The 26,246-nt window shown below is 45.0% G+C and overlaps 1 protein-coding gene across 39 annotated transcripts in view; it reads left to right on the top strand.

Annotated features, from left to right (window-relative positions):
- Nucleotides 1-26,246, top strand: part of PUM1 (pumilio RNA binding family member 1) — a 71,864-nt gene that overhangs the window by 16,949 nt on the left and 28,669 nt on the right. For 6 of the 39 annotated variants that reach the window (XM_040535362.1, XM_040535359.1, XM_040535353.1 and 3 more), the window contains 7 exons: nucleotides 648-716; nucleotides 10,155-10,263; nucleotides 12,881-13,059; nucleotides 15,175-15,341; nucleotides 16,301-16,571; nucleotides 22,327-22,420; nucleotides 23,811-23,912. In XM_040535362.1, the coding sequence (XP_040391296.1) occupies nucleotides 648-716; nucleotides 10,155-10,263; nucleotides 12,881-13,059; nucleotides 15,175-15,341; nucleotides 16,301-16,571; nucleotides 22,327-22,420; nucleotides 23,811-23,912 (991 nt within the window). Of the gene's footprint in view, nucleotides 1-647; nucleotides 717-10,154; nucleotides 10,264-12,880; nucleotides 13,060-15,174; nucleotides 15,342-16,300; nucleotides 16,572-22,326; nucleotides 22,421-23,795; nucleotides 23,913-26,246 lie in introns of all 39 variants that reach the window. The other 33 variants (XM_040535358.1, XM_040535350.1, XM_040535352.1 and 30 more) reach the window with 8 other exon arrangements.

The following is a 26,246-nucleotide window of genomic DNA, read 5'->3' as shown; positions in this document are numbered from 1 at the left end:
GTGACCCCTCGGGAAGGAGGAAATGGTCCTGCCCCGTCAGGAGCCTTCCCAAGGCCTCCTGCACCCCTGGGGTACAGTTTGTGCCTCGGGGCTCGTGGTTCGAGGCATTGGTACGGGCGTAGTAACTAACAGCAGCTGATCTCGAGACACTATTTGTTCTCCTCTTCATCCCCTGCCTCCCACTTCACACAGTTCTATTTCACTTAATTTGCTTTCTGTCTGTACCACTGGTTTTCTCTTTTGTATTGTTGTACCTTGAATATAAACCTGCCTGTTTTGTAAGTCTTTATTTGATCGTGCCTGAAAGGAAATAATCCCGACTTGCTTACGCGTTGACTCCCTCACCCGAAATTATGCAACTTGATGTGAAATATTAATCTTTAATATAAACTTAGCAGAGGCAGTTGTTAGACTGTGTGTCTTAAAATAATTGCTTGTTTTGCCTTTTTTTGTGCATGTATAAATCTAACACTAAAAGTTGTAACTTTTAAAGGTAAGTCGCCTTTTGGAGCTCGGTAGCTTTGTTGTGTGCTGCGACGTAGAACATAGCTCAGTCTGTATCAGAAATTGCTGTAAACTATAATTATCGTTGGAAAAAAAAAAAGCAAGCATTTCCTCATGTATTTTTCTTACCCATCTATAAATAGGTGCGTTCTATGGATGAACTGAATCATGATTTCCAAGCGCTCGCTCTGGAAGGACGGGCTATGGGAGAGGTAAGTGAAAGGCATATAGAAAAAACTTGCGTGTTTGGGCGAGGGGGGGGAATAAATAAGAGTTTTTTGAGGCTGCTGGTATGATTCTGAACTTGAACGTTCTCCATTGTGGCTGTGAAGCTTGTGTGTGTGTGCTGTAACAAAATAAAAACCTGTTAGGCTAGAATGCGTCTTAGTAGGAGGAACAGCTAAGCCCTCCACCTGTTGTATCACCAACCAGTAAAATGGTGGCTGTAAAAGAACAGTTAGAAATCTGTCTTGTGACAAGTGTTACAATACTTGTAGCATGTTTATTTTGGGATCCAGTGATCTCAGACCCCGTAACGTCGTGTGGTTTAGCTGTCTGTCATTGTCTGCTGCCCGGTTTCTACTCCTGGCCACCTTCTGGCCCTTGCCGTAAAGCGTAGGGCTGTGTTTAGTGTTTAAAGTAGCTGGGCAACATAATCGAGGGTTGCAGAAGTGATAAGTGCTTTGGACAGGTCAAAGGACTGAGCAGGAGCTGTCAGACAGTGGGTCCTCCAGTTCCAGCTTCACAGCAAAACAGGAAGGATTCCCTTAATCTCGCAAGTGCAGTGAGCAGCAGCAGATTTGGGGAACGTGACCTTTGGTTTTTCTTTGAAGAAAGAACTTGCCTATTTACGGTGACTTGGACGAATAGCAAGTTACTTCAGCTGGCTGTTTTAGGTTCCCGGAAGTGAGATGGAAACGCTTCTTCTCCTTGCCTTGTTGCCCTTTCCTTTATAGCCAGTCCCGTCAGAGGTTTGTGGAAGAACAGAGATGAGAAAATCTTGTCTTGGAGGAGGATATTTACGTGCAGCAGGTCTGCCTCTAGCTTGATACAGGTTTGTTTTTTTTGGGGAGGCTTCCTTCCTGTGCTCCTGTCTGGCAAATTCAGACTAGTTTTTCTGCATCTCGAGTGCATCCTATTTCTGCAGCCTAGTTTGTGAACCAGATTGAAAAACAGTCTGTAGAATCCAGAAACGGTTGGTGTGGAGGAAACACAAAACCAACGTTATTGGGTAGTGTGCCTGTCAGTCAGGTGAAGGACCTCTGTGAATTGCTGTTGCTGGATGCCTGGTTTCTCTGCTCTTCTTCCTTTCTTCTCAGCAAGACTGAATTGTCATTCAATGTGATGCCATTTGATAGGAAAATCTGTTTCTCTAGGTTATATTAGCCTACACTGAGACTACTGACTAAGAGTGGATGAAAATGATTTAGAAAGGAGAAATCACGACGTTAAAAAATCCATCTAAAGCTGCTGAAAAACAGCTGATGTGCCTCCATATGAAACATGCCAGGGGAATGACAGGGGTGTGAATGTTCTGTGAATCCTCTTTTTCTTTTTTTTAACGCCTCACTGGGGCAAGACGTTCATTTTCAGATATAGAGTGTACAGGCTCTTCTATACTTACTCTTACCAGGCTTTCGCACTTCTTTTGTGCCTAATATGGCATTAGATCATGTCGCTTGAAACGCCTAAAGGCATTCCGAAGCATGCTGGCTTCTACCAGCCCTGAGTGATTTCGGGAGAGAAGTGAATTTAGGGTGTTTGGGGGTGGGGTGTTGGATCCGAGGTTTTCTTCACTGGATCTTCTAAATGATGACTCACTTTTTCTTTTTTTTTCCCTCTCCTTTCTTGTTACTGTGATGTTGGAAGTTTTGGAGGTGGCATCCTTTTGTCACTGGGCTTCTCCCCATTCTGGCGTGTCCCTTTTTTCCAGGAGAGGTGACATTTCACATTTTCTTTGTCTGAGCTAAGACACCATATCTTATTCCTCTTAGGTTTTTCTCTGTTAGTCACCACAGTTTCCTTTCTTTATCCATTGAATTTTCTCTGTATTTCCTGAGGTATTTCAGCACACATCCAGCTGGCCAATTTAAGGAACTGTAAACCGAGATCCATGCTTCTGATTCTTACCTGCAGGAAGTGTTGATAATCTTGTACTTTGAGTTGATATTGAAAACCCTGGAGGAGAAAGATGAGGAAAAGAGTGTTTATTTATACATCTGGGAAAACAAGGCATTTAGTGTATCTTTTATCTTCCTGTTGCCTTGCTTCTCAGTAAGCAATATAATTTTAGTGGTTTAAGGAGTTTCTGCCTCTGAACACATCAGAGCTTTTTAAAAGGGCGCTGTCAAACACTTAATGTCTTATCTGTGCTGCTGTCAAAATCCAGATAACTTCTGATTTGTGATGAACAGATATCCTAATCTGGGGAAATTAAGAGTAGTTAAAAAAAACCCACAGCTTTGATCTGCATTGCATCTCTCTTCATCTTCAGAATCCCGCTCTCCCATTGCAGCTGGCCTTGTGCCCCCTCGCTGTCTGTGCAAGTGGCAGCGCAGTGCTTTTGGAAGTGAGACTGAAAAGATCTGTGGAAAACCTTTTCGCCTTGCTCTGAAATGGAAACGGTTTGGTTCATGTGTAGCAGATGTGGTCAATAATGTTAAAAGTCACCTTCCAAAAGGGGCATCTGATTTCCCCCCTTATTTTTTAGCACTTGGTCCAGTTTGCTAGTTATACTGAAGGAAGCCTTACTAGAAGCTGTGGAAGCGTCGTGAAGTCTTCGCTGGATCTCTGTCCAACTCCGCTTCTCAGCAGATGTTGCTCCGGAGAGTAATGTAAGAGCCGGTGTCTAGCAGTTGGTGAAGCCAGAAGCAAAACAGTGGAGAAGGGCATTTCAGAAATAGCACGTAGGGGCTGGCTGGCTTTGCTGCTTTAGCACACGGACCAGAGTGCGTGTCCTTGCCTCTTGCGCTGTCTTCGGAGGTCTTTGATCACGCAGCAGTGATGCTTATCTGAAGCTTAACACAAGCTATGCGAGTTTTTTTTTTTTCTTTTCAGGCCTTCAATACAAAGAGCTGGATGTGTGCTTTTCTTCACATAAATCCCTCTTATCTGGAGCTTAGCAATATTGAATATTCGTGCAGTGTCTTTTTGGTGTGGTGGACAGTGCAGAGAGACTGAGGTGGCGTTTTTGTCACCGTGCATTACACGAGTTTTGGGCTGCGGAAGCATTCTTGGTTTGCTCGTCGGTTATGCTGGGCAGTAAGCCTGCAGCTAGAGTGGTGAGCAGCTGGGTGAGCAGTGAGCTGTAACATGACCCAGGAGGGTGGGAGGGGAATGGGAACAGGAAGACATGGGGTAGCTGGTGGGCCCTTAACTTCAAAACTGCCGGGAGTTGGACCAAAAATTTTGAAGAAAGAACATCTGGGGTGATAGTGAATCTCCCTCTGCTCTTGAGAAGACAGACTGGTAAGAAATACTGTCCATTTTCAGCTGACAGGCGTTGTATTATTGCGCTCTGGGTTGCTGTCCTCTCAAAGTTTTTGGAGTCTGAGCCTAGAGCAGGTCTGAGCCAAACAGCGAAGTTGCTGCAAGCCCCGTGGTTCCTCGCAGCAGGTCTCTTAAATGGCAGAGGCTGAAGCAGTTTGTGTTCTCCATGTCTGTGCGCCCCTTGATGCGGCTGGTTAGGGCCTCGGTGAGACCCTGCCTCCAGTGACCAGCGCCTTTTCTGAATCGGCGTGGTTGTCACGTTGGGCCCAGGCTGCTTTTATCTGGTAGGAAAGCAAACCAAGCCCACGTGACGCTGCTTTCACCACCAGTGATTGCTCCCTTCTCATCGAGTCATCGCTGGAGCTGGGCTGGGGACTACTGGAAGGTGTGAATGATGTTTCTGTTCAGTGTTTTAGTTCCCTAGTGCTAGCAGCATTAGGAACGGGAGGAGTGAAGCCGTGTCTGTAAGCGCGTTGGTGGCCAAGGTGCAGGGGCTGAGCAAGAGCCCAGCAGGGATGGGGGGACCAAACTGGTCCAGACTGGCAGCTGCTGCTCACGGCCGTGGGTTCGGTGACGCGCAGCTAACAGCATGTTGTGGCAGGATGGATTTTTTTGGTTTAGCCTTCCCCACTGTTCCCAGACGTGACATCCTGCCTGCTTTTATGTGCAGGCTCTTCTGCTAGAGCCCTGCGAGGTGGGCGAGCTGCCCCTACTTGGGGTCGGGTAGCAAGAGCTGGCAGGGCAGCACTGAGCCTTCACCCCGGTGCTGCTGCCAGTGGGACACCAGCTCTCTTCTTGCACACCAGGTCTGGCCATCGTGGCTGGTTTTGGGTGCAGTGCTTCTGGGGGTGGACAGCATCTCGCTGCCCGAGTGTGACCGTGAGTACACGCTCTGCCTGCTTATACCTGTTGCTGCGGATAAGCTGAGTTTTCCAGCTGCTGCGGAGGGGCACAGGTGGCGTCTTTGATGGTAATATTTGCCTTGTCTGAAGGGGATCAGTTCACTTAATTTGTCTAATTGATAATCCCATCTCAGTGGGGCCTGTACGCCCAGGCTCAGTACTTGTTGATTGTAGAATTGCTTTTGTTGATGTGGAAGTCGTCCCCCCTCGCTTCCTCCCCCTCTGCTAAATTGAATATTGGCCTAAATCTGTAAGTCCTCTGTAAGAGGGCTTAGAAGGATTATTTTCGTACTAGATAGAGTCAATTTTAATAAATAAATAGAAAAAAAAAACCACCAGGGAACAAATAAACTGGTCTTCTAACCTCTGCATTTTCTCTCTTGAATTTTCAACCTGAAAAACTGGATTATTTTTACTTAAACAAGTTTTCTTTTTCTCCATTGCAACTGACAACTTTCCCTGAGGAAAAATTCATCATCTTGGCAGCCTGTTGTGTAATTCAGTACAAGATAATTACTGCTTGCTAAACCTCTAGTTTTGGATGGAACAGTACTTAACAGAGCAAGGACCCCCTTGCCATCTGTTTAAATTGTCTCTTGGTTTACTTTCCCCCCCCAATATCGGTAAATACATCCAGAATACATATGTAAATTAAACCTTAATATTCTGTTTCTTTCCGCTGATGTTACAGAGCTTTCAGTCTGAAATTTTATGCTTATATTCTAGGGGAAAAGAAGAAATTACAGGGGGCAGAATTGTAGTTCGCTTGTTGTGCAGTGTGTGCGAGATAGCAAGTATTAGAATGTTTTTTTCTGCTCCTTGTTTGTGATTCAGCACAAAACTGTAAGGTGTTCAGGTACAGTTCTTCAGGATCTCATTAAGTGTCAAAACACACGCACGTAACCACTTAAAAAAGGAGTAAAGGGTAGTTGAAATGAAGGATTCAGTCTCGAGTCATCCTCTCCCTAGAGGAAAGGATCTTGCTATGTTTTGTGGTAGGGAATCAGTTTGTGTTTTCAACAAAATAGAGAAGTTTATTATATAAGCCACCAGAATGCAAATAAAAGCTTGCTCTGTATGTGGCCCTTCATAGCTTAGCTTGTTGCTGTGGTTCATTCACGCGTCTTCATAGGAAGGGTTGTTCTCTTCCCTTATCTTCCAGTTGTGTGCGTGCCGAGTTCGTGCGGCTGTGTATCAAGTGTGTCTGTGAACGTGGTGGGTCATATCTGTGGATACCCCTTTCCACGTGTTCACTGTATGATTTTATAATTGAAATTTGAAAGCGTTTTGTGCGAAAGTGCTTTGAAGTTCTGAGAGATGAAAAATCTCATTTTGTTGCCGCTGTTGATATTGTCTGGGAACGCAGCTAGCTCGAAAGATTGCACCAAGGATGGAGACTGAACGTAGTTACCTGCAACAGGCTTCCTCGGGAGAAGAAGCTACCGAACCCCTAATCATGTTTGCTTCAGATCTTAGGATTGCTTTAGAAATGTTGAGATTACGTAGCGCTTCAGCTCTACGGGCCAGACAGTTCCTGGGCTCCCCAGCAATTCTTGGGCTGCTTTACAGATGCCAATTTCCTCTCCTGCTTTTTTTTTTTTTTTAACTTAAATTTAAACTTGCTTTTTCCCTTAAAATAGAAAGAAATTTAGTAAAAATTTGCTATTGCTTTCTTGAGTATACGAGGGAAATTTATTTACATTTTGGAAACTCAAGAGCTTATGGTAGGAGCTTAATTTTCCTCTAAACTAGATGATGCTCTTGAATAAAAATACTCTGTTCTGCTCAGCTCTTCCTGCCTCCGTTCTGCAAGTCCACGCTCCTTCTCATCTTTTTATTTCAGGTTTGACTGCCAAACAGATCTCGTCCTTTTATACTGTGAGGTATTGGTGAAGGGCTTGAGAAGTTGTAGCTGCAGCTAACGTTTAGTTTAATTGCTCCATATTGCTTTCTTCTGTACTTCCTGAGACCAACGGGGGAGAGGCGCTACGGTGGGACAGCATCAGCAGGAGTGGAAAAGCTGCGTTCTGTGACATACAGGAATGGCAGAAGCTTTAAAAAACAAAAATCCCCACAAAAAAAACTTGTAACACGTGATGTATTTATGCATATAAATGCTGGAAAGCCCCAACCTGACTGCTTCACCTCCTCGCCGTTACCCCTGGTGCCGATGGAGGAGCAGCGGGTCCGTGTGCTTTGAGGGGTGTTCTGCTGGCGGGCGGCTCTCGTCCGTGCCATTGTGTTAGAACTACAGGGGCGCAGTGCAGTTGCTGTTGTCCTTGGGTTGAGAGCCTTATAGGCAGGCTTACGCTGTGTTGCCAATGCAATAACAGATCCTAAAATCACTGGAGGATGCCTAAAAAGAAGTGACTTGCTGGTATCTTGTGTTACTGCGGAGGAGGAGCAGCCAGGGGAAACACTGCGTTTTCTACTTAGGGGTTTGAGAGTTAAAATAACAAGCCGAGTCTTGTTCTCGCAGTAAAAAGAAGACGATAAAAGCCAGAGGAAGCTTAGCACTTAGACTACAATGCCTTCTCGGTATTTTTTTTCCTGCTTCTTGAGAAGTTTGGGTGGAAATGACTCACTGCCAAAAAAAAGAGCTTGAAAATAGCCTGGGACACCTTGTAGGGCAAACAGGCCATTAAATGGCCTTGCTTGGACAGACTGCGTGCAGGATGGGAGCTCGTGGGTGTGGATGGTGTGCCCTGTGTTGAAGAGCTGGGGACAGCAGAAGTTTGGTGTTTGGGTATTGGAACTCTTTGGTACAGAAAGCCAGCGCTTAGTTCGAGTATTTGACTGGGGAAGGGCCGTTGTCTCCTGCCTTGAGCTAAAGAGAGACTGCTACACACTGCGTTTGTAATTCCTGCTGGGAAGCAAGGTGGGTCCGAGTCCCGTGTGTTCCTGGCACTAATAAATCCGTGTATTAAAGCGTTTTCCCCTGCCATAGGGACAGCCCAGAAACAGGGCACGTGTGCAGGTGTGCTTGGGGTGGCACATAATTTCAAGGACTTTGGAGTGTGCTGCATTGTGCTCAGACATGCAAAAGGCGAATGAGCTTATCTCGTCCTTTATTTCAAATGTGTGCTCTGAAGTATTTTGCTCCTGAATTAGTAGGTGGGAGGCTGCGACAACAGCGTGAGCTAGAAGAGGAGCTTTACGGCGGGGAAACAGCTTATACGGGTGCATGCTTTGAGAGAAACTGCAGCGTCGTTGAGCTGTATTCATCTGTAACTAGTCTTTTGCAGCACTGTGGCAGCAAGCGACGTCCCCTTTTGCTAGGGACCGCGTGTGCAGACGTGTGCGTGGTGTTGCCAGCCCTGCCAGGAGCGTCTCGGCTCCTCCGGAGGGTGGGCAGCAGGAGGCTGGGAGGCGGGAGGCGTGCTGCTGGCGCTCCTGCTGTGCCGGTTGGGAGGAGCGCTGCTGGCACGCGGCCTCCGAAAATGTGACCTCCTGGATGCTACGCTTGGAAATGTTGGTCTACCCCGCGTGGGTGCGGATTGCTTCGGTTTACGTTCCCATCAGCTCGCAGAGCCCATATGCAGGTGTCCATGCGTGAGTTTCGCCAGGGCAGCGGCGTGCGGCCGGCGCGAGGAGCTGGGAGCGAGCTTCGGCCACCCCAGTTCTTCATGGAGCGAGTGGTTTGGGGCCTGCCTGAAAGCTTCTGCCCCGGGCTCCGCTCAGATGGCCTGTCTGTCCTCCATCTTGTGGCTGCACGAGCTTTTTCCCAACGCATCACGCTTGCTTGTTTATTTTTTCCCCGTGTTTGTTTGCTGTGGATTGATTTTTGTTCTCGGTGCAAAAGCAGCGTTACTCTTAGGTAACAGGCAGCAGCAACTTTGAGTGTCTGTTAAATAACCGGATGGAATCGCTCTCTTATCTGTGGTGGGGCTTTCTGAGAATTCGGAAGGAATTCTGCTTCTCACGTGCTGGTTGAGGTGGGTGGTGTTCCCATTTTAATACCTGGTTTAGGTGTAATCGTTCCAGTTATCCAAACCTGTGTACCTCAGATTTAATCTCACACGTACCGACCTGCTTCACAAGATGTTTCTGACCAAACAGATCTTCCTTAAGTAAAAAGTAAATAGTGAGCACAAGCTCCCTGATTGTTGGTGTTAAGCCAGAGTACTCTGAAAGCCGTGAGCTGGGAACTTGTTCACGCTCTCTTTGTCCTCATCCAGCCGTCTGTTTGCTGTAGCCTTAAATTTGCACGCCTGCTGATGGAGTGTAGAGTTATCAGCACTTCTAATATATAGAAGATGTTGACTAATCTAATGATTCTTGTTTGTGCTATGGTAATTTTGTACAGATGTGAGTACTTGTTAATCTTCCAGTTCCTTTAGTTTTATCCTGACTTCAGCAGGCAAGGCTCATCTATCTTGTCAATTTGCTATGAATGCGCTGTTGTTTGCTGTCTGAATTGCATACATCTCATCCAGCCTGAAGATTTAATTTGAAGATTGTACACTTGACGTCTAAAGCACTTAAGGAGGGCTTGAAATTCCTTCTGCCATATGTGGATGCCACGCGGCAGGTGTTCCCTCTGTGAAGCTGGTATTTTCAAAACGCATCGCCTAAATAGGGCACGTTGTTCTTTTAGCCATCTTCTGGACTTCAGCGCGAGCTTCCTTGGATTCATCCAAGCCAAGGATGACTTTGTCTTGTTCTCAGTAAGTGCATAACCTCTTTGCTCTCCTCCAGTAGGAGCAATGCATGCGTGGCAGGTGTGGTGGCCCAGAACTGTTCACTCTTATTAGTGTTTACAAATAACCTTCAGAGCATTGAGAGTCCTCAGCAGTCATTAAATAAGCGAGAAGTGGGAGCTGTCGGCATCTCTTGATGTATTGTCCCTGCTGGCATCACAACCTCGGGTTTTGTTCCCGCTGGAAATGCGGGGTAGTTTGAGAGGTATCCGTGCGGCCCAGGTGGAAGTCACAACAGTATTCTGCTCAGAACAGCTTTTCTGCTAATATTTTTTTCTCGCAAGTAGCGCTCGTGTTGAGAGGCTGGAGAATGCAAATCGTATGTGTGTGCTTACGTGTGTGTTGTTCATAAAGCATTTAAGAATGTAAGAGGATTGCTGAGATTGAATTACTGTCTCAGCTGTATGGCTTTCGCCCTAGGAGTATATAAATATTTTGATTATAAAGCATGTATCAGTTTGTGTTTAATGATTGACTCATGTTTAGAAGGGAGACGCTTATGGTTTATGTTTGCATTTTATACTTATTTTAATCATGCTTTGTTTTTTTTTAATTGCAGCAGCTGTTGCCGGGTAAAAAGTTTTGGGAATCTGATGATTCCAGCAAAGATGGACCAAAAGGGATATTTCTGGGAGATCAGTGGAGAGACAGTGCTTGGGGAACATCAGGTAGCTCAATTATTTACTTAATTTAGTTGGGGTTGAACATAGAAATGTGCAATTCATCTGCTCAAAATTGCTGGCCAGTCTGGATGACACAGTTTTTAAGAAAAAAATAAAATAAAAGCATCTGTGTTACATGATAGAAAAACTTTAAAAACCCACATTGCTTTGTGATAGAGTTAAAAAGATATCCATAGCTATAAAAAGAAATTGTCTAACGTGAACGTATGTACCCTTATGTTTATCTGCTTACAAATTTTAGATTGCAACTCAAATCTGAATGTAAACTTTCTCATGCGTTTTCTGCCCTAGGATGGATTGAAGTTTGAACAAAGATGTTAGAGAACAAGATTAGTGGGGGGATAAAAACAATTTTTAAATACTTAACCAACCAAAGCCCAACAACATAAATTTTAAAATAAATAAATAAAGCGATGTTTTGAATTAGCTGTGTTGAAGTTTATCTGCCAAGAATTTTGTTCTTGGATGAGAGACCGTCCCATATTTCGAACTAAAGGGGAAAGTGTTCAGGTTTGTTTTAGTTAAATGGCAAAAAAATCACATGCATGTGCTGAATTCGAAATGCTAACCTTTTACTCTTTATTTTCTGTGCTTTCCATGTGTACTGAATACGCTCCTTAGACACTGCTGAGTATCCTGTGCAGTTTCCAAACAACCGTGCAGAACTACAGCTCCAGAGGAGAGCAACTTTACTGTTGTTTTTTTTAGTTGCTTTTTTTTTATTTTGCCTGCCAAAAATATCCTTATTGGAGCAAAGGCATTGGGATAGAAAGACTATTCTAGTAAACTATGTGATAAGAGCATTTTTTATTGTTTAAATTTCAAAATGGCTGTGAAAAAGGGTTGTAGCTTCTCAAAATCTTCTTGGCTGAACCTTGCAGGTTCGCCGAGTGCTGGGGAGATTTCGGGGAGCTGCAGCCTCCAGCCGTTTGACCTGCCTGCCTGCAGGGGGTCTCCCTAGCAGCACGTGCATCCAGTCCTCAACAGCAGCTTGTGCCTGCTTGTATTAATACAAACTGAAGTTGAGGGTGGATTAGAGGGCTGGAGCCAGACTCTACAGTAATAGCTGAGACTTTCTCCGTTGCTGCCCCTGCTGGGCTGGCTGCACCCACTAGCCAAGCAGGGTAGACGTGGGGGAGGTAACCTCCTACGCTGGCTGATCACAGATCTCCATGAGTCAAAGCCCTCAGTCTCATTTCTTCCTTTGTTTATTCTCAATTAATCCTGTGCACCTCGCAGCCTTTATTCCTGAGCCGTGACCTGCGCTGCTGTCTGTGAGTCAGGGAAGTCACAGTTTCCCCTTTTGCTCATCTAAAACGAAGAAACAGCCGTGGTCTGGCAGTGACCTCGGGGAGCGAGGAGCACGGTTTGGAGGTGGGGTGCAGAAGTGTCCCGGGCCAGAAGTCTGCTTTGTTCCATGAACAGTGGGACTGATGAAGCCTGGCCTTCTGCTCCATCCCTTTTCCCTTCTGTCTGTGTCCCCAGTACTGCAGGCATCCCACACGGCTTTGGTTCTTCGCTACTTTAGCTTGTGGTAGTTTGAGAGCACTTAAAGCCGGTACCACTGAAAGGAACAGTCCTGTCTGATGCAGGCTGCTCCGTTCTCCTCCTCGTAGTACAATTAGTCATGCAGCAGTGCGATGAAATCTGCCGGGGAATTGATCTAGGTTAAAACTAGCTCCTGTTTTTGTTAGCTTTACCCCAGAGAAGCCTCCTCAGCCCGCTTTACTTGGGGCCACAAAGATGCTCGTGCCGGCTTGAGGGAGAAGGCAGGAAGTGCAGCTAGGAGCGGTGATGGAATTTCTTCTCTTGATGGCTTATGCCTTACAAGAAAACGACAGTATCGATGTCATTCCATGTCCCTTCCACCATCCCCTGGCACCTACTATGTCTTCTGCCTGGAATTTTTGACTTACTGGCTTCTACCAGTCTGAACACGCAGGAGCTGAGTACGTCTTCCCTTCCCTCGTTGGGATGTAAGGTCACCTCCTGCCCAGGCAGCAGTTTTTGCAGAGCCTGCTAGGACTTGGAGACATCTCTCCTTAGTCAGCTCTGGTAGGATCTCAAACCCTCAGACCGCAGAGGGGAAAAAGGGATGGGACTGATGCAGGAGGCCAGAGGAAGAAGTGAAGTTCTCAAACTTTTTCTTGAGGAAATAATAGCTGAGAGAAACTGTGATCATGAGTTATGAGAATGTTAACTCATACGACCAAGAAAACAAATGGCAGCTGGTGTAACCATAGGATGATACTTGAAATGACAATTAAAACAGGGACTGATTGTTTTTCCCACTGTATTAACACAACAGTTTTATTACATGTAAATACTAGAACTTTTGTTTTTTTTTATTGCATCCTTTACTTAAGACACAAATTTCTGAAATTTTATGATTTTAGAGTTTAAATGCAGTTGTCACTTGTAAGCTTTACAGGTTCTAGTATTTTATGAATGAGAGAGCAATCCTCCTCTTTCCAAAGGACGTCATCAGAGTCAAAAAGCTGGCGCTTCTTAGTACAATTAAGACACTAGAGTACGTTTTAATGACTTGCCTCCTTTGAATAGTTGGATCTGCTTGTAAGAATTGCACATGTTTTTGTTCCAGATCACTCTGTTTCCCAACCAATTATGGTTCAGAGAAGACCTGGTCAGGGCTTTCATGTGAATAGTGAAGTCAACTCAGTGCTTTCACCACGGTCAGAGAGTGGAGGACTTGGAGTTAGCATGGTGGAGTATGTGTTGAGCTCATCTCCTGGAGATTCCTGCCTAAGGAAAGGAGGATTTGTAAGTGTGCCTGATTCTGAACTTTGAGTTCCCATTTTGTTGTTTTCTCCATTTGCTGCTTGGTTTGTTTGTTTGTTAATCCATCCCTAGAGGCAGATGTTCCTCCTTTTATTTGCTCCAGTAGCTCAGCAGTCTCTGTTAAACGGGTAGGCCAGCGGTTCGGCTCTTCTCGACGGAGGGGTGCAGTGTGGGAGGCGGCTGTGAAGGACGGGGAGGTTGCTGATGTTCCCGGCTCTGAGGATAAGCACACCTGCAGTAACGCCATCTGAACTCGTGGTTGGGAAAGCATGCAAACGTACCTGTAGCGAACAGCGTGGTTCTTGAGTGAGCGTGTGGATGCTTTGTTGCTGGCTAAGAACAGAAAGCTCCATGTGACGATGCTAGAGACGTAACGTAGCTACAAAAGCCTCTCCAGGTTGGGAATGCTTTCAAGGGCATATTGTTTCCTGGGGAGGAATGGCGTTAGTCACTGTGCTCGGTGGGGTGGGGAAGAGAGCGCAGTCGCTGCTGCCTCAAACCTAAGGACGTGGCAGGAGAGGCATCATCGAGTGCTGTCCCCATACTGGGGGGAAAAAAGAGCTGCATCTCAGCTCTGCCTCGTCAGCCGGGTGCTGGGTCAGTGTCGGAGAACAGAAAAGCTGAGTAGGTTCGTTACCGTTGGAAGACTGCCGCGCTCATCCCTTCAGGGAGATGGCTTGTGGTCTCCTTCATCCATCCTCTTATTTTTGACCCTCATTAGTGGGCACCTGATAACTTTTTTGAATCCAGAGCCTAGGAAAGATGACTTGGGGGAGGGGGAGCAGTCAGTGGAGGAAGCAAATTTATCGTCCAGAATTGGGGTTAGGGAGGTGTCTGCTCTGCAGCCCTGGTGGTCAGGATGTCAGTTCTGAAACAAGGGGAAAATTTGTAAATATCACATTGTGTGGGTGAAAACAGGGCTCCGAATTTGTGTTTGTAATTGGCATTTCCAATTCTGCTCTCTGATATTAGTGAAGAATGATTGGATTTTATTTAAGAAGAAACATCAGAATATCATTTGCTTTTAAAATGATCTTTTTTCTAAGTATGGGAGGGAACCTACCCCCCCCCCCCCCCCCCCCCCAAAAAAAAAAAAAAGCTAAAAAAAAAAAAGCAACAAAAAAAAGAGAATGGAAAAATGATGTAGTTGATACAGGGTTCAAATGCCCTGGTATGTATGTGGAGTGTTTTTTCCCTCCATTGAAGTGGAAGGGAGGGTTTGAATGTCTGTCTTTTGACAGCACCAAAACTATCTATGATAAATCTGTTTATATGCCCCTTGCTGTTTTTTTATCATAAATTATGTTGTTTTTCCTCTCCCTTTTGTTGTTCAAAATTGTGCCCCTGGCATAACCACCCTTTATTCTTCTCCCAAGTGTAATAAAATGCAGACATTAGGGGTGGGAATGCTGAAGATGCCATGCCACTTACAAAATGCTCAACAAGAAATTAAATCCTTTCTTTTTTTTTCCCTTGCAAAAAGTGCTTTAGGTTTATATGATCTGAGCTAGTCGTTGACTCGAGTGCTCTTAGGAGCTGCACCGTGGAGTTGCCTGTGCAAATCCCTGTAATGCCCCCCAAAAGCGAGGCAGCTGCGTGGCGGTCCTGTTCGGTCCTGTTCTGCTTGGGTACACGCACTTGCCCAGGCAGTTACCGCATCTCTGACGTGGAGACATCAACCGATGGAGAGGCTCTAGTTCAGTTCATACACCTTCGTGCATGCTGTTGTGTTTAAAAGCTCCTGAGTTAATTTTAAAGTGTGCCCAAGTCCCATTTATAAGGAGGATTTGGGTAAATACTCTTTAAAATTACCTTGGGGTGGGATTTTTTTAGAGCTGGTAGAGTTGGACCCTGACTTACTGAATGGAAGAAACTGAACAGGTAGCCAAAACCTCTTCTGGAAGGGAATGGGAACTGATTCCTTTGTTTCTTTGATTATGATTTATGATTTTGCTCTTATGTTTTTATTTGTAAGAACTAATGTTCAAAAGCAACTTACTTTATTATGACATGTTTCTTTGATTTGTTAACATCTTGGAATGAAAGCAAAATTGATCTGAAACCGAAGCTTATTAAAATAATGTCTCTTTTGCCTAGGGGCCAAGGGATGCAGAGAATGATGAGAATGACAAAGGGGATAAGAAAAATAAGGGCACATTTGATGGCGATAAATTAGGAGATCTGAAGGAGGAGGGGGATGTGATGGATAAAACAAATGGTTTGCCTGTGCAGAATGGAATCGACACAGATGTCAAAGACTTCAGGTATGTGCACCATCAGTTAATAATTAATCAGCGTCACACTTCTCTGAAAGATCTTTCATGCTCTGAGAACAGTAGTGAAAAGCCTTTGTTGGCTCACTGAAGCAGTGTCATAAGGACCATAGCGTACACAGGGACGTGCTTGGGAGAAAGTGGAGGATAACTGATGGCCTGCGCACGCCTAGTTCTGTATTGTGTAGTCTTGTTTTCACATGTAGTTTTAGCTACTTTGCATGGGATTCTTCTGGAAATACCTACCGAGATGTTGACCCTGCCTGTAGACTGGTGTGAGCTGTACTTGAGTTCTTGGACTTGTTCCTCATAGCTCTCGAGATCAAGGCCTTGTGAAATCTGGGCTATTGATAAAATCAAAGAATGCATTTCTGTTTCTTGCTAGCTCACCTGCTTGCTGAGCCTTGTGTTGACATGTAGGAAAACTGTAAAAGGGAAACAAATGCACTGTGAGACCATACTGCTGGCCCTTGAATGGAGACGAACCATTTCTCAATTCAACCCAGTGCTTATGTTAGGTAAACAGGAAACCATGGCAGCTATTTCAGGTTTCAAGTGAGATACAGTGTCAGAGCTTTGTGTTGTTAATAGTTATGGAATAGCTTTATGAAAAATAACATTGCCATTTCTGAAACCCTGTCTGTTACGGCTCTCTTCTCACTTGAGGAGGAAAAAAAAAAAAAAGAGTATTTGTACACTAGTACTGTAGCAGGTCTTTGAAGTGCAGAAGGTTGGGGATTTTGTGGTGTGTTTTTTTTTTTAAATACACAGATTGTTCTGCAGAATTCGTACCAGGAGGGTCTGGAATAGCTGCCTACATCTTTTTTCTTTTTTTTTCCCATCATCTTCGAGTATCTCTGGGTAGTAGTGTGTGTTGCTGAGAGCTGATGCTGTGTGACAGAGCAGTAAATGGATGTGCCCAGTGACGGATGTGTTTTCTCTCCGTGTAGCCGCACACCTGGTAATTGCCAGAACTCTGCTAGTGAAGTAGATCTGCTGGGTCCAAACCAGAACGGATCCGAGGGCTTAGCCCAGCTGGCGAGTACTAATGGTGCCAAGCCGGTGGAAGATTTCTCCAACATAGAGTCCCAGAGTGTTCCTCTGGATCCCATGGAGCACGTTGGCATGGAGCCTCTTCAGTTTGATTATTCTGGCACCCAAGTACCCGTGGACTCAGCCGCAGCCACCGTGGGGCTCTTCGATTACAATTCCCAGCAGCAGGTAACGTATCGCCAGGGTTCCTCTACCGGAGCCGTCCTGGGGTTAGCGTGAGCTCAGGCTCTCGCCCTGGGGTGTTATGGAGGAAGACTTAGGATGGTTTCATCGTTCGTGTGCCGTACGTGTGTCTGCAGAGCGCTGCACGTATCCTCCTCGTCAGCTCGACGCGGGAGACTTGTGCTTATGGCAGTCCGAACGGCGGGTGTGAGGGCCTGTAGCGAACGGTCAGACACGGCAGGGTGCTGGTGATTGATCAGCTGTAGCTTTTGAGTAAGCTTGCCTTGGAGAAGAGCTTTTAATTAGTGAGATGTACTAAGCAACAAAACCCTCGAGCCCTGAAAGTGACTTAGAGGCCGAACCACTGTTCAGCCTGGGTGCTGCAGCCCCGCTTTGGGGTCCCGGCAGTACTGATCAGAGGAGGCTGAAGGGACGGTGAATCTGAACCAGCTCGACCTTCCTGGAGCGTGGCTCAAAAGCTGGGGTCAGAGTCCAGCACTACAGAACTTTATCTCAGCCCAGCGGGTTTGTTTGACCTTTTCTCCTGTAACAGCAGCCCAGACTCCTCGGCCCGGACAAGTAAGGCAAGTCCTGGCCTTGCTGTTTGGCCTCTCTTGAATGCTGGGCCTAGATCCAACGATCGCCTTGTAATCTGCTCCTGTTCCTGCCTGTTTGGGTAACGACTGTAAATGTTTATTGCTTTCCTTTTGTAAGCATAATATCCTTCAAAGAAGAATAAAATCCTTTGTTGGAGCTTATTGCAGGAGTATATTACTAGCTCTGGGTTTCCTGAAATATCTGATCGTTTTTTTTAAGCAAAACAGCCTGATTGACACTGTGTACAGAGGAAGGACTGTTGCCATGTTTATATGAAAGCCCTGCCTTCGGAGACTTATCGTAGCCTTAAAGGCAGTGTAAATAACCGTTATGGTTTAGGCGGTTGTTCTCTTATGTAGCATGTTGGGGAGGTTAATGGAGGAAATTTTTTTAATGATTAAGCTAAATGGCCGCTGTATAGCTCAGAAAGGAGAAAAAAGCAAGCTGTTCGCAAGTCTTTGTCTTACTCAGGGGTAGGACCTTGAATGCAAAACTTACTTTGGCTTTTTTAAGCAATTAAACAATGAAACTTGTTTTGCTTTTTTCAAACATGTTGCAGCTATCTGATTTTTGAAGAACCATTAGGTATAGGAAAACAACTGCAGAGATGCGAAGCCTGTAATTTTTGTTTTGTCTGGCAGCGTTTTCCATTTAAGACTCATTTACAAGTTAGTGTTTTTTCCTTGCCTTTTAAAAAAAAAAAAGACTAAAAAAACCTGTTGAAGCAAAGCGGATCTGGAGAGCATGTTTTACCAAAGCGCACTTCTGGGTTCAGGCTCTGGATGGCCCTGTAGACGTGCCTGGTTTTTCTCTGTGTAGTGGATAGGTAATGTCTGTGTGGAGCTGATGTAATCTCTATGTAATCATCCTTAAAGCTTTTTTCTGTGTCGCCGGTGAAGCCGTGGTTCTCTGTCGTTTCTTTAAACCGAAATTTGGTGGGAGAGCAGCGTGTGCTGGCGCTCTGAGCGCGGCCGGGTGCCCGCTGCACGGGTCCGGCACGCTCAGCGCTGGCTTGGCCATGCTGAGGGTGAGCAGGGCAGGCTGCTCAGTGCAGGCTGTTATATTAAAGTTCCAGCTTTGTTGCAACAGCTATTCACAACGACTGTAAGCGCAAATGACAGGCTTTTGTAAGCATAAGTGTTGCATTAAAGATAGGAAATCGTTCTTAATTTTTTTCACTGCCACACGCGACCCCTCACTGCACGCCGGTGTAAGTGCAGCGTGCCTTGGCTCAAAGAGTCGGACCCATTTCCTTAATACGTTACATCCAGCAGCCGGGGTTCCTTAGTATTTGCTGTAGCTTGTGTGAAAGAGGTCTGTCTTTGGAAAGTACAGGGCTTTTTCCATTCTTCAGAAATATATCCTGAATATCCTGAACAGAAAGATCTCTTTAAAAGCGCCTTTCTTGGCCCATTGGGAAGCGTCACGTACTTCGAAGGGATTACAAGCAAGTGCAGCTAAAAGCAATATGAAGAAGGGAAGGGCTTAATCACGTGTAATCTGATTAGAGATGTCAGATGTTTATATTGCAGAAGAAACTGGATTACAGAAATCTAATTGTACACCATTTCCATAACTGTAACACAGACCGTGCTGTTCTGGTTTCTTGGAATTCCCTCTGTGAGCTCCCCCACATGCTGCTAGTGATACTTTACTCCTGTACCTGTGTGTGAGAGAGAAAATAGCCTCGGTTTTTGAAATGTCAGATGAGACTGCTGAACCCCTCCAAAGCTACGTCACTTGTTTGTGGGTTTTCGCTGAATGTAACAGGTCAAAATGCTCTGTGCTTGGATTTGTTTGAATTCCAGTTAATAGCTCTTTAAGGAGTGTTCTTCTCTTTTTTTTCCCACTTACTGGACACCACAATTTAATATGGAAATGTAGTTTAACCTTAATTTAATGTAAGTTTCTGAGTAAGATGACAAAAATCTTTTTATTGGAGTTTCACCTTTGGTCTTCTGTGATTTTTTTTTTTTTGAATATAGGGCTTTGCTGTCAGCAGATGGAGACAGTGCATTGAGGCCTTGGTAACGCTGCCATTAAATACGTAGGGTTGACGATTCCCAGAGTTCATGTGGCGTAGGGGCTTAGCCGGCTAAGCACAGCCTGAAATTCTGACCGTGTTTGTTGGCTCCTCTCCCTTGTGTAAGTTACAGGCAGTGCACAACCCTCAGCTGCAGAGTTCTAGCTGCTCCCACACCTTCTGGGTAAGTCGAGTCTTAGTTTGGAGGCTTAGAGAAACTGCATTTTAAAGCATCCAGAGGGAGAGAGAGGTCGCTGACTGACACTGCCCGAGTCCAGGGCTTAGGTATCAACATTCACCTGTTCTGCCTTTGAAAGGGAAACTCCGTAAAGATTTGGGAGGTTTTCTGCAGCCAGGAGGAATCCAGCCCTTCCTCCTGCCTGCAGCGCAGTGTAAGCGGCCAGATGTTTGCACGTGGCTTTACAGAAGCTCAAGAGCATAGTCTGGGGAAGCAATGATAACGAAGCTGGAGCTAGATCGTTAGTTTTCTTACTGAGTTAAGTTGCAGATGTAGAGATTCTTGCTCATTTTTTTTTTCCTTAAGCAGATGAAAGGGCTCTGCGCTGCCACTGTGTTCCATATTCTTCCCCTCTGTTACACCAGTTGCAATTCTAGGTAAAGGAGCATCCTTTCTGTCTCCCTGAGTCTTTGTGATCTCGTGGCTGTCGCAGCAGCCGTTTGCAGGGCGTGCTGGGTACTGCGCCTTCGTTTCAGCAGCGGAAAAACGCATGAAGCTTGTGTGGGTACCTGCGTGGCTGGAAGTCCGATTCAGCAGTGATCGGCTGTGGTCACAAGAGGGAGAGAGGGCAAGCAGACAGTGATGATGATAAAAATAAATAAATAAAGATATCAGGTCAAATATTTATGCTTTGCCTTTTTTTGCTACTACTGCTAATTTAGAAATTAATCATTGAGATGCATTTCGGAGGTGTGGAAATCATTGCATATGTAAACTGGGCAAAAGAAGACCTATTTTCAGACGAGATAAACTAGCTGCTGATCCTAAGGGCAAAAAAATCCCACTTACCTAGCCACTTCTTCCACTGTTCACATCGATAGAACTCAGCTTAGTGTGATGGAGGATCTGATATCAGGGATGCAAGAGCATGAAAAATTAAGTTTCAGTCAAGTGTTTGCAGCTGAAGAAAGCTAGAATATTTGACCCCTGAATTCAACCCAAAAGCAGACCACAAAAGCAAGCACGACTGTTCTAGATGCATCTAGAGCAACGAAGCAGTTGAAGGTTGTTTTTTGTTTTGTTTTTAAACTCTTCTGCCGGTTCTGATCCGAGCGACGTGCTGCTGGAGGCTCCTACAGCGCCGGTATCCTTCATTCCATTTTCTGTAGGTCATGGTGTCCGTGATGTGCTTGCTTTATTTAACTAAGAGATGTCACTAAGTATTTGATCCAGCTGCTAATGACAGATGATATATTAGTGAAGATTATACCCCTTGCAAGCACTCAGCTTTGTGTAAGCATAAAATATTGTTGAACGGTGTTTAATTAAAAAAAAGGCAGAGGGAATGTTTTCTGAGTAAAGACTGCTAGGAATGTGTTATGGCCATCCTGGAGTTAGGCCCACGGAGGTGATAAAAGACCTGTGGATTTGATATGTTTTCCATAAGCAGCATTAGGACCCTCCTTGGATATGCGGAGTGGCCCTGGCGTGTTCAGGGGATAGCAGTCTTTGGGGAAGGCATGGATTGTGATCCCCCAGGTATTGAGATTCCAGATCTTAAATCTGGTTCTGATCTGTTGCATGTTGATTCTCCTTCTGAACTTGTTTAAAAAAAAAAAAAAAAGATATAGACTATTACCTTTTTTCCCCATATTTTCTACTTAAAAAGCACAGTTGCTTATCCTCTTCTTAGGAGAACCATGTCTAATTTTCACTTACAAAACCCCCTCACTTCCTAACTGATTCTGGACTTGTTGATAGCTGCAAGTTTCTGCCAGAAATCTGGGCGGAATTATTATTGCTGTTTTTGACAGCTGCAGCTTGGTTGTCTTGCTGGAGACCTGAAAGGAGGGCAGAGATAATAGGTGCGAAAACTCTATAGCGTTTAAGCCCCCTTTTTTTCCAGGTGATTAGAGAGAGAAAACACTTATCACAGCAGCTCGTGAAGTCATTCACACTTCAAAAATGATCACTTTTGGAAATAAATGGGTATGAGCATTGCTTCTGGATACTTTCAGAGTGGCTGTCGGCATGTGTTGTGAATGTCTTTGCTGGAGATGAACAGTGGGCTGCTAACGTTCTGAGTCAGGGAGTTGTGTGTACGTAGAGACATCTAGTCGGGCACAGGAAGATGGGGGAAGTAAGTTTAGCAAGGGTCTAGATGAATGAAAAAAATAAGTAAAAATACATTTAAAGACTTAAGTACTTCTTTTATATAGAGAACGACTGTCTCAGTAACACTGCGCATCCCTCCTAAAGACTGTAGTGAACAGTAAGTTGGCAAACTTGGATGTGCCTTGGGTGGCTTAACCAGAAAGTTCCAGGGGCTGTTTTCTGTCTGTGGGCAAAGAAGACTTCACGTTCCTCGCCTGGATTTACCTAGGTGATTCTGGGGATGAAGGCAAGAAGGGAAAGAAAAAAACCATTTTGTCCCTCGTTTGTCTGAGGGGCTGTGGGCTCCTGACTCCGGAGGACCTCTGAGCCTGTCTGAAGAGTATCATTTTTCCCTCTCCAAGCTTTACTCTGCCGCCGTCTCACTGGCCGTTTCAGAGTATCTGTGTAAGCAGCATGGGCTGCCTGGTGGTGCAGCTGTGTTCTCAGTGTACTTGGTGGTGTTCAGCCTCTGAGAAATGCTGTTGCAGCCACCAGCGGTCCCCAGGCTGCAGCTAGGGGTGTGTGTGCCTGAGGAGCTGGGAGGACGAGGCTTTCGGGCATCGGGCAGAGAATAGCAGAGAAAACCCTGGGTAGGGTTTAGCCGTATTCCAGAAATACTTTCTTTTTAGGCGGATTATCATGGGCAATTGGTTTCAAATACGGTTTTGTCATTTCGTTTTGAGATCTTTCCTGTTAAAGAGGAGTGGCTGTGGAAATCAATCTAGTATAAAGGAATTGCTTTAAAAGACAGTGTGAGAATGCTTTTTGTGCATGAGTAAAGGATCCTGTTTGTTCTTTTGTCCCTTCAGTTGTTCCAAAGACCGAATGCACTTGCTGTTCAACAACTAACAGCAGCCCAGCAGCAGCAATATGCATTGGCAGCTGCCCATCAGCCTCACATAGGTAAGTCTAGCACTCGATACGTTACCTTGTACTAGATGTCTGTTAGCCCTCAGAACATCCTGGGAAAACGGCAGGAAAAAAAACGGGTAGATTTTAGGGAATCCTAAACACGTTTTTGCAACTGGTAAGTACTTGACACACAAGCAGAAGAATATTGTTTGAAGATTTACTCGAAAAATTCTGGAGATGTCTTTTGTGCGCTTTAAAAGCTCTAGAGCATTCTTGTCTGGAAGGAATGACACTCACTCTTGCTGAGAGTGCTGTTCAGTAACGAGAGCATTTTGAAGTGCTTGCTTGCTATGAATTGGGCTAAGCAGCATAGTGAAGGGAGGGAAAAATGTGCAGTCCGGTGGATGCCTGAATGTGCTTCCTGTGGTTCAGCTTTAAAATTCATGTTCGAATTATCCCAGGGTAAAATTTCAGGCTGCCTGGGGTTTGACTTTAAGTTAAAGCTGTAATTTATGCAAGCACATGATCCGTATTATTAAAACAGTATGGATTGACTGGGAAGAAAGCACTTGATCCTCTGCAGAGAAAAAGAGAACTGTGAAAGGGGCTACTCCTGGATGATTAGAGTTGAACTGTCTCAAGGTTAAATGTTTTTAGCACAATAGGCAAATTAATCAGTGGTTCTTGGTACCCAGAAGCCCAATACAAATATGCCGGTACGCTCAGCTCTGCGCAATGCAGTTACATAGTTTTTGGAGTTCAGGAATAGACCTGAATTAAAGTTCTTTGGCTTTAACTTATTCTCCTTCACCTTTATCTCCCCAGTACGCTCCTCTCCTGCCCACCAGTAATTTCTCTAATGATTAACTGTTTCCTTGCAGAGGAGGGTAATGCCTGCAGGCACTGTCACTGCCATGATGCTGTCCATACATTGCTGAGCTCCCTCCAAAGTAATCCATCGAGTGCTGGTATTGTGTAGTTGGCCTGGAGCTCAGAAAGTAGGCTAAACTGGTTCTTGATTAACTTGCTGCTCAGAATAAGCAATTACATAGCGTTAGTATCTAGCTGGTGTTAATAATCACTTAAACAGTGAGGGTTTATCTGCACTGCAGAGGTAACTGAGCAGGTATGGGTATTATATGTAGACTGTTTTGCCAATTTAACCTTCCTTATGGTGCACTCCATTGTTGGAATTAGGTTGTTTTTTTTCAATATAAACTGTATTCGCTGTAGCTTGCTGTAATAAGACTCTAGGAAACACAGTGGCTACTCGCTGCCCATAGAGAACAACCTATAAAAAGCTTGAAAATACTGAAGCAACGTGAGCCTCTCTTCCACACTGTTCAGTCAGACAGTTTTGTCAGCCAGATAGCCAGAGGTGTTTTGGTAGGGCTTCAGTTCTAGTCAAGTCTGTTTTTACTGACAGGTATGTTTTCAGCAGGTTTAGCTCCTGCTGCCTTTGTCCCCAATCCATACATCATCAGCGCCGCTCCTCCAGGCACGGATCCGTACGCAGCCGGACTCGCAGCAGCTGCAACGTTAGGTGAGGTGCTTCCAGTTGTCTGTGCATTCCTTGCCATGTTCTGTACCAAAACTGTTCTCGAGACTCTGCTGATTGTGGCAATAAATTATTAGTACACTGTAATTTCCACAGAGAGATAATTGTGTATCATTGTGGAGTTGAAGCGGAATTTGTCTTGGAAACCCTATTTTCTGTAGATTAAATGTGATAATTCTTGTATAGCACTTGCTGTGGGCTCTCTTTCTGCTGAGGATAAACAAGCAGAGCAAATCTGAAGTGAAGCACTTGCAGAGATAAACGTTGTTACATGTTTGGGATGCTTTGGTAACTGACAGTAGTGAAAGATATCTTTGTAAATACACTTTTAAATGCGATAAAGATGGAGGATGTGTTTTCCTGCCAGGAATATTGTATCTTGTTGCTGCTTAGCTTGATTTACTGCAGTGTATCCTGCAAATGATATCTTTTCCCTTTGCTAGCTGCCTCTTAAAAATGTATGCTTTTTAGATTCTGTAGGTGAAAACATCCCGTGTCTGCTGTGAGGCTTACACGATGAATATGTAGCCTTCCAGATGGCAGGCAAAGATGGTGGTTCTAGTCTTTGTGCAGGATCTTTCTCCCAAACGCTCAAGTATCAGTTTCCAAATTCTTTCCAACTGTCATAGCCAAAATTGTTGTATCTCAAGATGACAGCTCGGTAAAACAGCTTATCAGACGGTGTGAAGAACACATTGCGCGTTGAACTTCTACTGCATATGCCACAAAGTTCTGGCCTTAGCAGTGAGGACAAAAGAAGAATGTACTTTCAGAAGAGTATTTTTATAATCATGCCTCGCTTTCCTTGTGCCACCTGGAGTGGAAGCCTTCTTGGTTTTAAATAGAAGCTGCTTAGTTCGGAGCAGTGGTTATTTTTTAGTGAAGGCTGCACACCGTTGCCGTGTTCCACTTACATACATGTAGCTTGCATGCTCGTTGCAAATCTCTTCTGCTGTGAGATAGCTCGTGCCAAAAGGGAACCGTGAAACCTTGGGTGAACACGAGCATAGCGCTCTGTCAAACAGCATTGTAGGTTTGGGCTGTGACTCCCTACAGCTTTAGCAGCTGTTAGGTAAGCGCTGCTGAGCTTCTAAGCTCTGGGGCCAGTATCAGGTCAAGCTCTGAAATGGGATTTTAGCAAGTGCTACTTGCTTGTGTGGCATTTTTAATAGATCACAGGGAAGTATGTGAAGAATCGAGTTTGTAATGCAAAGATGTGAGCTTTGGACTTCTTTGGCTGTTGTGAATTTTGTATGCTGATTGCACAATAACAATGAAAGATAAGTGTAGGTAACAACATGTTGTGGGCAAACAGACGATGCTGTGATTAAATGGAGGAAAGCCAAGAGCTAGAGTACAAGGATATTTCCAACAGTCCAGGAGTCAACAAATCATCATGTGATGAAGAAAGCGTAACAATGAATGAATGACCTGAACTCATTGTGGTAGCTGTAGGCAGGTCTTGGTGGGGAAGAGCGTGCTGGAATGATACCAGGGCCAGTTACAGTCAGAAGAGTGCTGTGGAGCACTTTGTAAGTAAGTATTATAAAAAGAGGATTCTGGGTGGCCTTTTTGTGTCACCTTAATGTGCCTAAGGCTGGTGTTTGTTCTTAAGCAGTACCCTGAAGTTCAGCGGAGCAGGAGGTCAGTGTCTTGATTTCATAGAAAGACCACGTGTAACTGCTGCTGGATTTCTAGGAAATGGCATGTTCTCAGCCCCCCCCTTTTCCCTCCCACCCTTTTCTCAGCAGTGTTGAAGCTGCAAATGCCTGAATTTCTGACAGAGGCCTTATAAATCTGAACTAGGAGATCCCCCCCAGGATATCTAAAGCTTCCCAAAAAGCTGGCAGGAGAGTCTCGACTTGAATAATTTTTTAACTTTATGGCTCTCGAAAACAAAGCGAAAGTGTGTCACGCACTGCGATGTGCTCACAGCATTACAGCACCGAGAGATGTGAGTTACTTGGTCAGTCTTGTAGGGCTTGGGACTCGGCTAAAAATGGCAACGCAACAAGCTTCGCTTCTGGGTGGTGTTTGTTTTAGTGAAGGCACCTTTTCTGTCTAGACTCAGAGCAGTTTGGAAAGCCTTTTCTCTAATAAGAATGAGTGATGCACTGCAGGGGGGTGGAACTAGTTAGCTGTTCAGAGTTACAAGTCTGTCGGCAGACGGCCGTCCTGATTTGTATGGGAGCATTAAATTGGGAAGACTTGGAGAAGTTAATGAGATGGAAGAAATGAGTTTGGAGTTGTCGGTAGCCTATTGTTCACAGTTTCTCTTAAGAGTGGAGGGGAAACTTTAGTGTGTTTTATGGCAGAGAT

Source organism: Cygnus olor, chromosome 23 (assembly GCF_009769625.2).
Source record: "Cygnus olor isolate bCygOlo1 chromosome 23, bCygOlo1.pri.v2, whole genome shotgun sequence".
NCBI classification, from domain to species: domain Eukaryota; kingdom Metazoa; phylum Chordata; class Aves; order Anseriformes; family Anatidae; genus Cygnus; species Cygnus olor.
The sequence above is the reverse complement of the archived record's forward strand: the minus strand, read 5'-3'. Positions and strand labels throughout refer to the sequence as shown.